Genomic DNA, 16,717 nt, shown 5'->3' with positions numbered 1-16,717 from the left:
CGCTCTGATTGGCTGGTGGGTGTGGCTTAAGGCATAGCAAAGGTACGGTCAATTTGCATGTTTGTCTTTTATTAGTGTAGATAGAACTTGCTTAGACCTGCTTTCTGATTTAGCTAAACTTTCTCCAGCCCAGTGAAGCACCCCAACTTCTCTTTTAGGTAATTGTCAGCAACACAGCAATAAATATCAACATGAAGCAGATTATTATTGTAGATCAAACAGGAAGAACAAAGGGTAAAATATTTAACTGCAGCAGTGTCTGACTATATTCTGTGCAGCGAGAAAAACTGAAGTCATTTTCAAGGTCCACCATTTCTTCTTTTCAGTTGAGTCAAGTTTCTAAACTTTCTAAATCTCCGTTTTCCGACTAATGAAAAGAAAATAGGATTCCCTCAAGTCTCCTATCTACCTACTCCAGGACTTCTGTGAGGATCAAATAAGATGAGGCATGGGAAAACACTTCACAGACATTTGGTCAAACTGTAAAATGTTTGCACCTGGCTATAAAGGAAGTTGTGTTCCTGGGCTTTAGAAACTCCAAGGCTAGTCACTAGGGAGAGGAAGCTGGTGTTGCTACGTGATGTCTTTACCCGGCGCCCACAACGACTGTTTCTGGACTGGGCTGTGGGCCGCATTTTGTGCCATGGGGTCTTGGTAGTGATGGCTGCGATTTGGTGGGCTGTTGCTCCATGGTGGTGCGGTGGGGCCTGTGTCCCATTTGGGGGAAGCCGAGTGTTGGTTTGTTGGTGGCGCCAGGTCCCTGGTGCCATTTACTTTTAAGTGACCAGTGCACATAATGGCAGCTCCTGCATTGAGCATCTGCCCCTGGTGGTCAGTGCACATCATAGCTACTGGTTGGATAGATGGACACTTAGCCTTTTATATATATAGATACTATATATATGATATACAGATCTATATCTATATCTATATATATGAAGAAATAAAATATGTGCTCTTGTCCATTAGTTATTTTGGAACATCTGAAATTAGTGATCAAAAACTTCACATGGCCTGGCTGATGTGGCTCAGTGGTTGAACTAGGTCACGGTTCAATTCCCAGTCAGGGCACATGCCAAAGTTGCAGGCTAGATCCCTGGAGGGGGGCGTGTGGGAGGTGGCCAATCAGTGATTCTCTCACTACCTAAAAATCACACCCACCACCTGCCATTTGCATTTTACTTTCCAAGCCTACCTCTCCAATCTAAGGCTAAGAAGGAGTGGCCATTCTAGTCATTTTCTCTCATTAGCTCCGTTTTGGTTTTCTTCCTTCTAAGCTTTAGATATGCTCTTTTCCTAGGTTCCGAAAGGGCTCTGTTCCCTCATTATTCAAATCCTTATTCTTTTTTAAGGTCCACTCTCAAGTGATCCTGCCAATAATCAAGCCCCAGATAGCCTTTCCTTCTAGGAGCACACAGCAGCCCGAACCAAGAGCTGCCTGCCAGCAACTGGCCCATCACCACATGTGCTCACGTCTTCCCCTAACCGCATGAAGACATGCCTTCCCCACCCGCATGCCCTCAACTCTACATGTCGGGGGACCTTGGACAATGAGGCCTGAGTGTCCTGAGGGTGGGGGAGGAGGGGGCTCCTCACCCAGCCAGCACTGCCCCGGTGCAGTGAGACTGCACGTGAGAGCCGTTCGTATTGGTGGGAAGTGAGGATACTAAATGCTGCTAGGAAACAAACAAAGTGAAGCAAGACCCACAGCCCCAGCCCCCATGACTCTGCGAATGGGCAGCAACACCTTCCTTTATTCCTCCCCATGGCACAGGGACATTCAAGGTCAGCAGCACTCTCCTGCCCCAGCCTTCACGCAGACACGACGCAGGCCCCCCTCTCCCCAGCAGAGCTGCCACAGCCCTTCACATGGTCACCAGGTCAGCATGGAATCCACGGAAAAAGCAGCACTGCCAGAGCCCAGGGCCACAGCCCCTCAGGTGGACGAGAGGCAGTTGAGGAACGAGAAGACTCGGGACCACTAGCCACAGAAGTCTGGCTGGACGAACCCACGGTAACCAAGGTCACGTCACCTTTGCTGGTGCAGAGGGTGTCAGGCACAAGGCCACCTCATTTATATGAAGAAAAGCAAGCGGATGAGTCTTTCCAGAAAGGCAGCCAAGTGGCATCCTGGCCTGTGGAGCCCACCGGGGAGGGAAGGAAGGTCACTCTCGGGGGCGGTTGACCATGACTTCCCCCAGGGCCTCCAGCACCTCCCGCTTGTAGTCCTCAAAGTCGCCGTCGATCTGGCTGACACTCTGCTCCTCCACCACCCACAGCTGGCAGCTGGTTTCCGTGATGAGCCGGGCGTCGTGGCTGACGACGATCACAGCTGTGAAGGAAGGAGCAGCCATCAGTGTGTGAAAGAAGGGAGCCGAGCGGAGGCCACCGCAGCTGGCCCCAGGGAAGGAGGGGAACGCTCCGAGGGGACTCACCGCCCTTGTACTCGTTGATGGCCTCCCCCAGAGCGTCGATGGACTCGATGTCCAAGTTGTTGGTGGGCTCATCCTGTGGAGGAGGCATTCCTGGACTGAGCGGCAGAACTCCCGCCTGCAATGTGCCCGCCCCTGCAGTCCGGCTCACTCACCAAGATCAGGACATCGGGCTCCCGACAGGCCAGCTCCGCAAACACGACTCGGGCTTTCTGCCCCCCTACGGCAGACAGAAAGGAGACCATCACACCTCGGCCACCTCCCCTTCCTGCAGGTCACTCGGGTGCGTGTTGAAGCCCCCTAGCCTCGGGTCTCCTTCCCTCTGGTCTAGCTACAGCCTGGGTTGGGGTGCTGAGAAGGCCGCCTCGGCCCCATGGCAGTACCGGAGAGTTTGCAGATCTGGATGGTGTGGGCATGGCTCTCGAGGCCGAAGCGGCCCAGGCACTTGCGGGCATCTTGGTAGGGAAGGTTGAAGGCCTGCTGCAGGTACTCAGTGGGCGTCTCCTCCATGTGCAGCTGCTCTGCATACTGCTGGTTGAAGAAGCCAATTTTCTGCCCCAAAGGAGAGGGAAGGGGTCAGGGAAGGTCCTGCTTCCTGTATCGGACTCTCATTCCCTAATTCCCCAAGACGACTTACCAGCCGGTGGTTCTTTCTCATTTCCCCCCGAGTCTGCAAGCAAAGAGCAAGGGGTGAGACAGGAAGGAAAAAGGTGCTACAGGCCCACAGCCTGACTTTCTGAGGGGAGACAAATATGAGCCTGGGACGGGGAACAGGCCGGTGCGAGCGGGAACACGGCCGTCCTCCCCAGGGTGACGAAGGCACACCAGACTCAGGCCAGGGGAATCGGCCACAGCTCAGGAGTGCCTCTTCCCTCCCAGTGGGTGCGCACACAGCCCCTTCTCAGGGCCCCAGGTCAGATAGGGGTTAAGGACAGGTCGGGAAGATCTGAGGGGAAAGGGCCCTTGCAACACTTTCCTGGAGGGAGAACAGATGCCACCACCCATCTGAAGTTCTATAGGGCAGTGCACTGCTGAAGTCCCAAGGGCAATACATTTAGGAAAACTAAATTCACAGAGATGCACGAAGAGGATGCTTGCTATAGTACTGTCCTCAGTAAAAGTTGGAATAACCCTATGACTGAGATCAACTCAATTCTGGGGCTGGGGATGCTGAGGAGGGCCTTCCCTCTGGTCTAGGTACAGCCTGGGGGCAGGATCTACGTAATTACTAGTAAAGAAAAATTCTTCATGTGTATTATCTGGAAACACCGCTACAAGCCCACCTGGTATGGCTCAGCTTGTTGGAGCACCATCCCACACACAAGGAGGTCACCAGTTTGATTCCTGGTCAGAGCACATGCTGGGTTGAGGACTTGATTGTGAGTGGGGGACATGCAGGAGGCAGCCCATAGATGTTGTGCTCTCACATTGATGTTTCTCTTTTCTCTCTCCCTTCCTCTCTCTAAAAATCAATAAACTATTCTTTTTTCTTTTTTAAAAAATATATTTTTATTGATTTCAGAGAGGAAGTTGAGAGGGAGAGAGAGAGAGAAACATCAATGATGAGCCCTAGCTGGTTTGGCTCAGTGGATAGAGTATCAGCCTATGGACTGAAGGGTCCCAGGTTTGATTCTGGTCAAGGGCATATACCCAGGTTGCAGACTTGATCCCTAGTAGGGGGTGTGCAGGAGGCAGCCAATCAGTGATTCTCTGTCATCATTGATGTTTCTATCTCTCCCTCCCTCTTCCTTTCTCTCTGAAATCAATACAAATATATTAAAAACTAGAGGCCAGGTGCACAAATTCGTGCATGGGTGGGGGGTCCCTTGGCCTGGGCGATCGAGGCCTATTGGGGGGCCAGCCGGCCAGGGAGAGGGACTGCGGGAGGTTGGCCTGTCACCGCCCCCTCCCCCAACTGGGGCCTGGGGGAAGGGGCCGAGGAAGGTTGGCCTGCTGGGGGGATGGGCCATGGGAGTTTGGCCATGGGAGCGCACTGACCACCAGGGGGCAGCTCCTGCATTGAGAGTCTGCCCTCTGGTGGTCAGTGCACATCACAGCAACTGGTTATATGATCACTTAGGCTTTTATATATAGATAAAATAAATTATAAATATTTAAAAAAAAAAAACTAAGAAACATCAATGATGAAAGAGAATTACTGATCGGCTGCTTCCTGCACACCCCCTACTAGGGATCGAGCCTGCAACTTGGGCACGTGCCCTTGCCCGGAATCAAACCTGGGACCCCTCAGTCCGCAGGCCAATGCTCTATCCACTAAGCCAAACCAGCTAGGGCAATAAGCTATTCTTTAAAATATAAATAAATAACCTGGCTACAGAACAATTCATGTGATAGTCCATTTTCGTTAAAAAAAAAAACAAAAACAAACAAAAAACAAAACAAAAAGGGTATGCACATTTGCAAAGGTAAAAAGGAGAAAGCTATCTATCAAAGTTAACATTGATTATCTCTAGATTTCTCTTTGGCTTATGCCATTCGAATCATTCTGTAAGTAACGTATTTCCTGTTTAATCAAAGCACACGGGCTCCCAGCTCCAGCTCCCATCCTCCTGGCTCTCCTCCCTGAACGGATCTAAACCGCTCCCTGCAGCCCCGCAGGGACAGGAGCCCTCTGCAAGTTCTGTATTTCCCTCTGCCCTACAGGCTCCCAGCTCCAGCCTCGGGAACTGCTGCCCCACTCAGCGCTCCCGCCGTCCTCCAAGGTGCTGCAGGACCCACCGGCGTCAGCTTGCCCGTCAGCAGCAGGAGCAGGGTGCTCTTCCCCACACCGTTAGGACCCACGATGCAGACTGCGGAAGCAAGGCAGGTGGTCAAAGAGGCCCCACACCCTCTCCCTGTGGCCCCTGCTCTGCCTCCTCTGGCCACCCAACACCAACTCACTTCTTGAGTCCATGTCGATGCCAAAATCCAGGTTCTTAAAGAGTGGTTTCTGCCCCTCATAGCCAAACGTCACACCTGAGAGCCAGGAAAGGAAGCAGCTTCTTTTCTTTCCCGTTACCCTTCAGGGCCCTGTGTCCCGGCCCTGGAGGACGGGTGCCCGCGCTTCCACCCACGCTACTGGGCTCAGAGGCTCACCGTGCAGGCCCAGCACAGGAGGGCTGAGCGGCGGGGGGTTGGGGAACGTGAAGCGCACAGTGTACTCCTTGGGGCGCTTCAGGAGCTCGGGGGCCTCCTGCGATTCCTCGTCCTGGTTTTTTCGTCGGCATTTCTGCTGCTTCCGAGTCAGGGCTTCCTTTGTTTGCTTTTCCTGCAGAGAAAGGGGAAAGGGAGAAACCCTCACCTGCACAGTGGCCCCTGAAATGCAGGTTGGTGTCCGAGTGTCTCTTTGTCCACTCTCCTGAGGAGAGCCCCCATCGCAGGAGACCCCGTGTGCTCACCGCCTGCTTGGTGGACTTGCCGCCCGCCTTCAGCTCCTTCAGCTTCTTCTCCTGCTTCTCATACTGCTTCAGCAGCTCCTTCTGCTTTTGCTGGTACATCTTCTTGAAGGTCACTGGGCAGAGCGGATGGACATCAGTGGGTGCCCCTCTCCCAGCAACCAAGGGGGTGATCAGGACTGAGGGCGATGAGACTTACGGGCGTCCATGCCCAGATTCTGAGGCCCAGCTCCTCACCATGGTGAGCCCACTTACTGTAATTGCCCCTGTAGTAGTGGAGCCGCTGGGCGTCAAGGTGGATGATGTCAGTGCAGACGTCATCCAGGAAGCCCTGGTCATGGGAGACGATGAGCAACGTCTTCCGCCAGCCCTGCAGGTAGCTGGGTTTTAGAGCAGAGTGTGGAAAGGTCACAATGGTCACGTTAGGGTTCAGTTGGGCAGCAGACAGGTGGGGGCTAGGGAGGGAGGGCCGGCTGGACCAAGCACCAAGGGCAGATGGGGAGAGCCAGAGAAGGAGGCAGCATGGCACTGCCGGTGCCGAGGCCGAAGGCCAGGGCGATGGACGCACTTGTTGAGCCAGATGACAGCATTGAGGTCCAGGTGGTTGGTGGGCTCGTCCAGCAGCAGCAGCGTGGGCTCCATGAACAGCGCCCTGGAGGGGGGCAGCCAAGGGCAGGGTCAGAGCGGGAGACCTTGCTCAGAGGACCCCAGAGCAGCCCCAGTAGGTGGAGCCCGAGACCATGAACTTCCTTCCCAATCTCTCCTCAGAGGAGCTCCTGTGCAGAAGACATCAATAATGTCCCCCAGGGAGAGACATGAGGAGCCTGGGGCCCAACACCACCAAGGAGGGGAGAGCAGTCAGCCTTGAACCTCCCTGCTGGCCTTGGCAGGATGGGAAGAAGGGAAAGGGCCTGGTGTTTGAGGCTGAAGGGAGGGCAGTAGGTGGGCAGCCCCCACCTGGCCAGGGAGACACGCATGCGCCAGCCTCCCGAGAACTTCTGTGTGGGCCGATTCTGCATTTCAGGATCGAACCCCAGACCAGCCAGGATCCGCCGGGCTTTGGCCTCTGCGGCTGCCGCGCCAGTAGCCCTCAGTTCCTCATACACCTGGGAGAGGGAGAAGAGGTCACAGGCCGACGTCACAGGAACCCTGAGGGCCCAGCCTGTGAGCCTGCCGCGTCCTCTACCTTCTCCAGCCGCTCAGCTGCTGTGTCGTCGCCCTGCTCCAGCTGCGCCTGAAGCTGTCGCTCCTCCTCCAGCAGCTTTAATCGCTTGGTGTCGGCTCGAAGAACAGCCTGCACTGCGGGTGTTTCATCCGCTACCACCTCTGGGGGTGGGGAGGACAGTCAGGCCACCCCGGGGTCAGGGTCCTAGGCCCCCTGCCCTTCAGCACTATTTCTGGTTTGCCTGACCCTGCCCAGCTCTATGTGCCTGTTCCGAATGCAACGCCCTGCGTCCCACACTTCTCCCCCTGCTGTAGCATCACTTCCCAGGCTCCCCACATGACTTTTCCAAGCCCCCTTCAAACAGCTCCTCTCCCAGCGCCCCGGAGCCCCACAGCCTCACCCTGCTCACAGAGCAGCACATCGATGTTGGGGGGGATGCTCAAGGCTCGGTTGGCAATGTGCTTGAGGAGAGTGGTCTTGCCCTTGCTGGGGATGAGAAATCAGGACCAGGCTGCACTGAGAAATCCTTCTCTTCCTTCCAGCCTCGCCCCCTCTCCCCCCAGCCCCTCCTCTCCTCACCCGTTGGGCCCCACTAGCCCATAGCGGCGGCCGGCCACTATGTACAGGTCTGCATTGACGAACAGCTCCTTGCCGTGGGCAGAGATGCTGAACTTCTCTAGCTGCGGCCACCAGGGAAGCGGTGCAGAGGGAAGGAATGGGCACAATGAGGCTCTCCCCCCAGCTGGTGGCTACAGCCTCTCCCTGCAGGGGGACCCCTGACAAGTCGAGGCCTCCAGCACAGCCCCTCCTACCTTGCAGGGCCTCTCCCTGTCCACTGCCTCTAACAGCTCGTGCACACCCTATGCATCCAGCCTGTCCCACAACTTCCCTCCAAGGGTGGGCCCTCTACTTCTACTGATTTTTCTATCTTCTCGCTCAAGATGCAGAACTCCAGGTGTGGAAACCGCCTCCAAGCATTCCCACTGTGGACGAGCCGCGCAAACCCACGCACACACCCACGCCCCTGGCTGCTGGGCCACGCCGCCAAGAACAGGCACGTCCCTGCGCGGGGAGAGACACCCTCACCTTGATGTCAGACGCGTTCTCTAGCATGGCCTGGCGAGAGGACACCTCTGCTTGCGACACGGAGAAGTCATTCTCAGCAGCATTGGCGGCCTTTAACGACGCCACCTGGCGCTCATACTCCATCTGAGGAGGAGGGGCAACCACTGTCGCCAGCTCAGCTCCGCCACCACGATCCCACCCACGTCCCCAGACACCCCCAGAGCCACCGCTCTCCTCACTCTGCTTGTTCTACTTGAGGCAGCACTCAAAGCTCTCCTTCCTGTCCCCAGGTTCACAGAACCTCTAGCTGAAGCTTAAAAATATTAAATGTTCCTACCTTTTCCCACTAGGAATCCAAGGACTTACCTGTTTCTTCAGCTTTTTCTTCTCTTTTTTGCTAAGGTGGGCATAGGGATCATTGGCCTTAGACTCCCCTTCTTCCTCCTCTCCTTCCTCCTCGGAACCCTGTGAGAACCAAGAAGTGGTAAAAAACCAGGGCCCCTTCTAGAGCTCACCTACGCCGTCTCCGCCAGTTCTTCCCCTCTGCGGACACTGTGGTGGCCCTCTCGCACCCACCCGGTCTCCTTCGTCCATTTCTGCCACCACGAATGGGACCCGGCACCAGCGGAGGACCCAGGAAACTGCCTGTGCTCCTGCACCCAGAACTGCCAACACCACGTGACTGGGGTCCCTCTCCTCACGCACCAGGTGTTACTGGAACGCACACAGTGACATGCAGAGAAGGGGTCCGGAAGCCCTAGCCACAGGCGCTAAGGGTGCAGCAAGCCAGGACGGGAGGCACGGGGCATACAGGGACTGCGGAGACCACGGACTCCTGCGTCCCATGCGGATGAGGTAACTGAGAACCGAGGAGGGAAGATGTACTCAAGGCCACACACACAGACCGTCTGAATCCAGTGCCAGGTCTCTTCCTCTCTGGATCAGGGGCTGTAATCTGTGGCCCAGGGGCCCAATCAGACCTGAGGTCTGTTTTTATATGGCCCTGAGGTAAGCATGGTTTAGCCCAGCCGGTGTGGCTCAGTGGTTGAGTGTTGACCTATGAATCAGGTCACCAGTTCAATTCCTGGTCAGGCACATGCCTGGCTTATGGGCTCAGTCCCGGTGGGAACTGTGCAGGGGCAGGGTGGGAGCTGATCAATGTCTCTCTCTCTTCCTATCACTCTGAAAATCAATAAAAATGTATTTTAAAAAAAGAATGGCTTTTACATATTCAAAAATACTTTTACATATCTGTTTTTAAAAAAAGGAGGAACCCGAGACTAGTCCCATCCTGACAGCTGCTGTCCTGGCGTGCTAGAGTTCTCGGGAAGAACCTGTGGGTCTCGGTTCACTGGCGAGGGCAGGAAGTGCCCAGATCAGAAACACAGGCTTCCCAGCTCCTAGACAGAATGGACTGTCTGTCATCTTTCCTCATACTCATTAGGGAGCTGGTACCTGCCATAGTGTGTTATAACCCTTTTCTCTCTTCTAAAATAAGAAAAAAAGAAAAAGAAATTAAAAAAAAAGAGGAAGAAGAATATACATCAGAGATTGTCTGTGGCCTGCAAAGCCAGAAATATTGCTATGTGCCAACTCCTTTACAGAAGTCTGCCCACTCCCGCAGGGTGCAGTGCCAGCACCCAGACCCCGGCCGCCTCCACATGAGAACACACACCTGCTCTGCCTTCTTGGCCTTCTCCTTCCCTTGCTTAGATGGCTCTTTTTCTTTTGTTAGTGTTTCTTCTCCATCCTCTTCACCTTCATTGTCCAGAGCGGAAAATTTATTCTGAGGCTAGCAGAGAAGAGACAGGCTGATGAAATGCTCCAAGTCTTGAGACCAGCACCTTCTCCTGCTGACTTCCTCCCTCACCTTGGCTTTCCCTGTTGACTTCTCTTCCTTTCCCCTGGTGCCCTTGAGTCCTGGTTGTTCCTCAGATACAGCCTGGAGAGGACATGGAGATGAGACAGACAGACACACACACACACACACACACACACACACACACGCTGATTTGCTACCTTGTTGCTTAACAAGCATTTCTCGGGATCTAGGATGAGGAGTTCACTGCGCTGAGTGGGACTAGGGAGAAAGTGAGACCCAGAACAGCCCTTGCCTCCAATGGGAGATTAGAGAGTAAAGAGAAAACAAGAGCATTGGCCTGTGAGCCAGGCGTGAGCCAGGCGCGAGCCACAGGGGCGGTGGCAGCTGCGCTGGAGGGCTTCCTCGAGGGCACACGCGAGAGGTGACGGAGGGGCTGGAGGAGAGTCCGGGGAAGACGGAGTACACGGCACAGAGCAAAGGCTACACAGTCGGCTGGAAGCCAAGTGCGGTCAGGCCCTTCTGAAAGGTACGCACACGGAAGACTCCCAAATGGAAGAGCAAAGACTTGAAGGCCTTTGTTTCAGATCTTGACTTTGAAAGCAACAGAATCACTGTAGACTTCCAAGTTATAAAAAGAGTATTTTAAAAAGCTGAATTTGATAGTTTAAGCAAGACAGACTAGAAGAGCTAGCCCAGGAGCAGGAAATCAAGCCAGCGAATTGGCCCACCACGGCCAGAAGGTGCTGCGTGGGGTGGGCGCACCTGGCAGGGCCATCACTTTCACCTTATTGATACGATTTTTCTCCGGCTTGGCAGGCTTAGGAGGGTTTTTTTCTTCCTCCTCCTCTTCCTCACTCTGATCCTGAATCAGGGCTGCAAAAGCATTGCCTCCCTGGGAATGAAAGGGCAGAGAAGTCAGTGGATGACCGAGACTGCGCACGCGGGGCCGGTTGACCATGCGATGGCTCACCTTGGTTTCCTTCCCTCCTCGGGATTTCAGGGCAGGCACTGAAATGACAAACAAGATCAGGCAGGAAAGAGAATGATGACTCTGGCTCTTCAATCTAAAACAACTCATAGATGAAGGGATGAGGCACACCCTCACCCTGGCTCAGGGCTGCGGGCCCCACTCCCATCATTACCCTCTTCCTCCTCGTCACTGGCGGGCACCGAGAGCTTCTGCAGACGCTCCAGCAGTTCCTTCTCCTCGCCATCGTCATCCACATCCTTCTTCCTCCGGCCTTTTCGGGTGTCTCGTTTTTTTTTTTGCTGCTGAAAGCAGAGAGTGAGAAGAGTCTGAGGCGCAGGTCCCTATCGTCCCTCTGCCTCAGAGTCCCATCACCGGCTGCACCCACGTGGTGGCGAGGCCTGGTGGGCCCCAACACTTGTACCTGCTGCTGCTGCTGCTGCTCCTTCTCCTTGCGCACTTTCTCTTCTTCCCCAGCCTGTTTGTCTTCTACTGCCAGCTCTTCAAAGAACTAGCAAGAGTTCAGGTACAGGTCAGCAGGGCTCCGATGACCCAGCCCTCCCTCCCACCCACGCCTGCTTCCTCTCTCGACAAGCTTTCTCCCCAGACCTCCCAATACCTTCACATGGAAACACTTGAACAAGTTCATCCTCAACCCCATCTCCTCACCGTCTTTTTGTTCTTCTTGTCCTTCTTCCCTTTCTTCACCACTCTGTCTAGGAGGTGAAGCAGACATTGTGAATGCTCCCCTGCAAAGCCCTCAGATGGCCTCGACCCCATTTCACTGTGTTTCTAGCTCACTTATCATTCTCTACACATGTGCACTGTCCCACGCCACAGACACAGGCGGCTGGTCTAGGGCGGCATCGGGAGGGAGAAAGCAGAATTCGGAGGGTGAAGGTAGAGATGGGAAGGGAGACAGAGCAGTTCCAAATGACTCCTATATTTGTAGCTAGCAAAACTGGGCTCCTAGTGCCACTCATTAACTTGAGGTTTAATGAAAGAGAAGGTCCCCTCTTCCCACCCCTGCCACCCAAGGCAGAACAAAGAGCCATGAATTCAACTGGGATATGGTGTCTGTGAGACGTGCAGCCACACAGAGATGGTTCTCTAAGGAAATGAACTCCGAGCATTCTAGCCCAAATCACACTGTGTTACACTCAGCAGTCTTTCATCACAGCCACCTGCGGTGCTCCCAGGGCACAAAGGGGGAAGTCAATAAAAGTTTACTGACCGAACGGCTTCCAGTCTTCCCTTCTGTCCATCCCGGTTCCCCTGAAGGCAGTGAACTATGTCTACCTCCCCATTCCCTTCCACCATCAGACCAGAAGGCAACCAGCAGCTTCATGATTTCTCTTCATGTCTAGGTCTGTCCACCATCATATTCCCTCCAAACCATCCCCTCCTATCCAAAAGCACTCCTGTAATCACTTAGCTTAAAAAAAAAAAAAAAGGCCACCAAAACAAACAAACAAAAAAAACGAATGGCTTTCTGCTTTAACAGTAAGTACTGCTCAGATCAGAAGTCCATGTGACCCACAGCAATTATTTACCTAGGAAAATTTTAGTGTGCATCTACTACGCCTAAAACTGGTGATTGATGAGGACAATCCCTTCCGACTAAAAGGGCCCTATCCCACCTTCTCTGCTATAGCTGTTTCCCTATGTTCTGGACAGTGGCTTCTCCTGGCTCCTTGATTTAGCCCCAGGCATGGAAGTCCTCCATCCAGAACACATTTCACAATCTGGCCCCTGCACTGGGTGACTAGTGTGATGGAGTTGCAAAGATGCACAGGAGAAATAATGAAAGGCTTTATATGCTACTAGAGGCCCGCTGCACAAATTTGTGCACCAGTGGGGCCCCTCGGCCTGGCCTGCGGGATCAGGCCAAAACCGGCTCTCCTACCGAAACAGGCTCTCTGACATCCCCTGAGGGGTCCTGGATTTCGAGAGGGCGCAGACCAGGCTGAGGGACCCCACCGGTGCACGATCAGGGCTGGGGAGGAACACAGGAGGTTGCCAGCCGGGGAGGGACCGTGGGAGGGCTCCAGGGCTTGTCTGGCCCATCTCACTCAGTCCCGTTTGGCCAGACCCCAGCAGCAAGCTCACCTACTGGTCGGAGCATCTTCCCCCTGGTGGTCAGTGCACATCATAGCGAGCGGTTGAGCAGCCTTAGCATATCATTATCATATTACGCTTTGATTGGTTGAACAGACAACCGGACACTTAGCATATTAGGCTTTTATTATATAGGATTCCAAGGAGCCTAATCCTAAAGATATGATGAAGGAGGATCCATTGAGGTACACGAGAAGGAAAGACATGATCAGCTCACTTTGGCAGTATCTAGGAGTGACAAATCCCAGATGCTATTTTCTCCCCAAGGACTAACCCAACAGTCCCACCTCTCCTTTTAAATCTCTTGTAAACATCACTCTGACCCTCCTGGCTACAGGGAGAGGAAAAGCCTTGCACAGGTTCAATGGTGAGAAAGTATACATCACCAAGGACACAACAAGGCTAAGTGTGGCTAAAGCTGTTATCTTACCTCTCTCTGCCTAGAGGCTCCTCCCCTTTACACATCACTCAAATGCTCCTAGCTTCACAAATAAAACTCTACTTAATCTTCCAATCCTCTTCCAATCACTGTTTTCTATCCTGTCTTCTGAAAAGCACAGTCCATACCACTTCCTTGTCTCCCATTCCTTTTCAAACACTGCAATCTGCTTTGGATATCACCTCCGAATGAGACTTCTGACAAAGCTGCTACTGTCTCCTTAATTGCTCAACCCCAAAAGTACATTTTTAGTCCGGATTTGCTTGACTTCTCTGCAACATTCCATGCTACCTACCTTTTACTTCTCTCCCCTCGTTATTTAACGACAGGAATCCTCCTTGCTCCTGGTTTGCTCTCTGTTATCTCCCAGCCTCCTTCCTCTATTTCCCTTCATTGTTGAGATTCTTTTGGATCTCCATCCCCTGCCCTTTTCTGCTTCAATCTGCACCCATATCCAACACTCCAACCACACTCGCCTGTATCTTCCCTTGTAGCATAGATCTCTCCCCTGCCATCTTCTCTTAGAAATTCCACAGAAAGTTCCAATTCAGGATAAAAAACCTACCTCGTACCACTCCCCACCCTACAGCCCATACTACTTTTCATTAATACTCTCCTCCCCACTGAGGTACTTATCAGCCAGTTTCCAGTTCTGGTCAATACCATTTCTGTGATAACTTTTTAGTCTTCACCACCTTGGCTTACTCTCTTACCTCGTCTCATCTGGGTCATAGCGAGAAGCTGCAAAAGTCTCCCTGCCTCCACTCGCCACCCCTTCAAGCTATTCTCCACTGCTCAGCGTTGCCAGGGTGAACTGACTGTATCTTTCCTTATGCGCTTCAATAGGTCCACCTTCTTAATGTCTTTAGGGTTAAACTCCTCAGAATAGCGTACAAAGCCTTCACTACCTGTATCCTGCACATCTTTCCAACTCCATCGTTCACCCAGTTGTGGGAACCAGCTTTGCACACACATCTTCCTCTGCTTGGAATACTCTTCCCCTGACAAACTCATACTGATCCTCTAAGAATGGAACTTCGCTCACACACGCCGGGGGGCCTTTGCTGACACTCCCAGCACCCGTCTGAGTAGGTGCCTCTTCTCCCTTCCCAGCCCTGCAGCATTCCCAAGCTCACTCACAAACAGTCAACCACTGTCCGATCCATGCTCTGTCCCCTCCACTGGACTGGCTGCCCCTTCAAAGCAAGGCTTCTTTTTTAAAAATTATTATTACTTTTTTATTGTTGATAGTATTACAGATATCCCCATCCCCTCCTTTTCCCCCCCCCCCAACCCTTACCCCCCCCCCCCCAAGGTCTTCACTAACTTGTCTTTGTTGTTGTTAATCCTCATACAAGAATATTTTTCCCATTGATTTTTAGAGAGTGGAAAGGAGGTAGGGAGGGGGAGAGAGAGAGACAGGCACATTGATTGGTTGCCTTCCACATGCGCCCCAATTCGGTTAGGAACCGAACCTGTGACCTTTCGCTACACAGGCCAATGCTCTAATCACTGAGACACACCAGCCAGGCCAGCAAGGCTTATCTTTTACTAGAGGCCTGGTGCACGTGGCCTGCGGGGATCACGCTGAAACCGGCCCTGTGGGGGTCCCTCAGCCTGGCCTGTGGGGACTGGGCCAAAACCAGCAGTCCAACATCCCCCAAGGGGTCCCAGATTGTGAGAGGGCGCAGGCCAGGTCGAGGGACCCCACCGGTGCTCCAGGCCTCTAGCATGCATGTAAGAACTTTGGTCAATCTCTTCCCGCCCTGCCCCCTCCCCTGAGATTCATCAGTCTGTTCCATGTTTCCATGCCTGTGTGTTGAGTGTCTGCCCCCCTGGTGGTCAGTGCACGTCATAGCTACCAGTCCAATGGTCCAACAGTCTGACACTCAGCATATTAGCCTTTTATATATATACCAGAGGCCCGGTGCATGAAATTTCATGCACTGCGGGGGTATCCCTCAGCCCGGCCTGCGCCCTCTTGCAGTCCGGGACCCCTTGGGGGATGTCCACCGGCTTAGGGGAGTGAGCCTGGCTTCAGGCTGAGTTGTGCTCCCCCTGTGGGAGCACACTGACCACCAGAGGGCAGCTCCTGTGTTGAGCGTCTGTCCCCTTGTGGTCAGTGTTCATCATAGCGACCTGTCATTCTGCCATTCGGTCTATTTTCATATTAGGGTTTTATTATATAGGATATAGATATAGATTACTACATTCCCAGTTCCTCTGCACAGTACCAGGTATACAGTAGGCATCCAATAATGCTTGTAAAACGAATCACTGTGTACCTACTGCGATGAATTGTGTCCATTTTACCTCCCCCTTGAAGTGTCCTCCAGCCTGGGAGGATGTCTTTTATATTTTTTCCTCCCCTCTCCAAACTACAGTATATATAGTACTTAATTAAAGGCAGGTGTTCAACAAACACTCGCTGTTTCCAAGTAACCCTTAACCCCCATTCCAACACCAGCATCTTCACTCGGGCGCCTTATGAAAGAGCCAGGAAGGAGCCGTCCCCCAGAGAAGGAGCTGTGCCTGCGGTCGCGCGGGCGGCGGCGGGAGGTCCAGGCCAGCTTATCGGTCTGCGAGGTGTACAGTGTGGTGCCAGGGCTTTCTCAGGCCTCCCCTCTGCCCCTCGGTTCCATATGCTCCTCCTCCTCTCTTACCCTGTCCCACTTAAGCTCGTGCGCGACACGCGTCACCTTTCCCGTCGCCTCCACCCCAAACCCGCCGCCGCCGGGGCAAACGTCTCCGCCCCATGCACGCACGCGCAGTAGCCCGCAGGGCCCGGTGCGGCCGCGACCCTCTCCTAAAGCAGGTGCACTCTTCTCTCCTCTCGCTGCCTCCCGGCCCACGAGCCTCACCTGCGGCGCTCGTGCCCTCTCCGTCCCCGATCCACTCGGGTTCCGGCGGCTGCTGCTTGGGACCCTTCGGCATCGCGGTGGCAGTTATGGTTACTCTGGCGGCGCCGGGTGCTATTTCCGCTTCCGGTAGCGTGGGTCTCTGAATAGAGGAGGATCTCCACGCCGACCCCGCCCCCGGGCGGCGCACGTACGCGCCTTAGCGTCCTCTTGGGGGCGTGTCTGCGACTATGGGGGCGTGGCCTGCGCGGGCGGGCGTGGTCTGCGGGCTCCGACCTTGGCAGAGCGTTTTTGAAGGTCTGGGAAGCCACGCTCCGGGGCTCCCTGACGCCGCATCACTAATTTCTGACTAGTAGGAAGGAAGGCCTGGACGCACCTTTTTTAAAAAAGTGGTTGCTACTTACGACCAGCCCCTTACGTCTGCGTAGGGACAGAAAGGCGCAGTCCGCCTTCCAA

General features: G+C 53.9%; 1 protein-coding gene across 3 annotated transcripts; it reads right to left on the bottom strand.

Annotated features, from left to right (window-relative positions):
- Window positions 1–1,726: 1,726 nt before the first annotated feature.
- On the bottom strand, window positions 1,727–16,407 carry ABCF1 (ATP-binding cassette, sub-family F (GCN20), member 1). Of its 3 annotated transcripts, none has more exons than XM_014537243.1 (25): window positions 16,265–16,407; window positions 11,516–11,562; window positions 11,271–11,357; window positions 11,022–11,154; window positions 10,850–10,887; window positions 10,664–10,771; window positions 9,928–9,999; window positions 9,733–9,849; window positions 8,424–8,522; window positions 8,079–8,201; window positions 7,572–7,672; window positions 7,393–7,478; window positions 7,014–7,153; window positions 6,785–6,933; window positions 6,396–6,479; window positions 6,083–6,207; window positions 5,831–5,943; window positions 5,529–5,700; window positions 5,334–5,408; window positions 5,172–5,242; window positions 3,070–3,102; window positions 2,816–2,984; window positions 2,588–2,652; window positions 2,436–2,508; window positions 1,727–2,332 (listed from the first exon to the last, which is right to left on the bottom strand). In XM_014537243.1, exons 1-25 carry the CDS (start codon window positions 16,335–16,337, stop codon window positions 2,166–2,168), a joined length of 2,520 nt encoding a protein of 839 aa, XP_014392729.1. In that variant the 5' UTR covers window positions 16,338–16,407; the 3' UTR covers window positions 1,727–2,165. The 3 variants fall into 3 exon arrangements, with proteins under 3 accessions (XP_014392729.1, XP_005863309.1, XP_014392728.1); XM_005863247.2 differs by having other exon boundaries at window positions 11,022–11,151; XM_014537242.1 differs by lacking the exon at window positions 16,265–16,407 and adding an exon at window positions 12,031–12,228 and having other exon boundaries at window positions 11,516–11,558.
- Between the last annotated feature and the right edge of the window lie 310 nt (window positions 16,408–16,717).

This window comes from Myotis brandtii, unplaced genomic scaffold (assembly GCF_000412655.1).
Source record: "Myotis brandtii unplaced genomic scaffold, ASM41265v1 scaffold1750, whole genome shotgun sequence".
NCBI lineage: Eukaryota > Metazoa > Chordata > Mammalia > Chiroptera > Vespertilionidae > Myotis > Myotis brandtii.
Note: the sequence above shows the minus strand (reverse complement) of the source record. Positions and strands in the feature narration are given on the sequence as shown.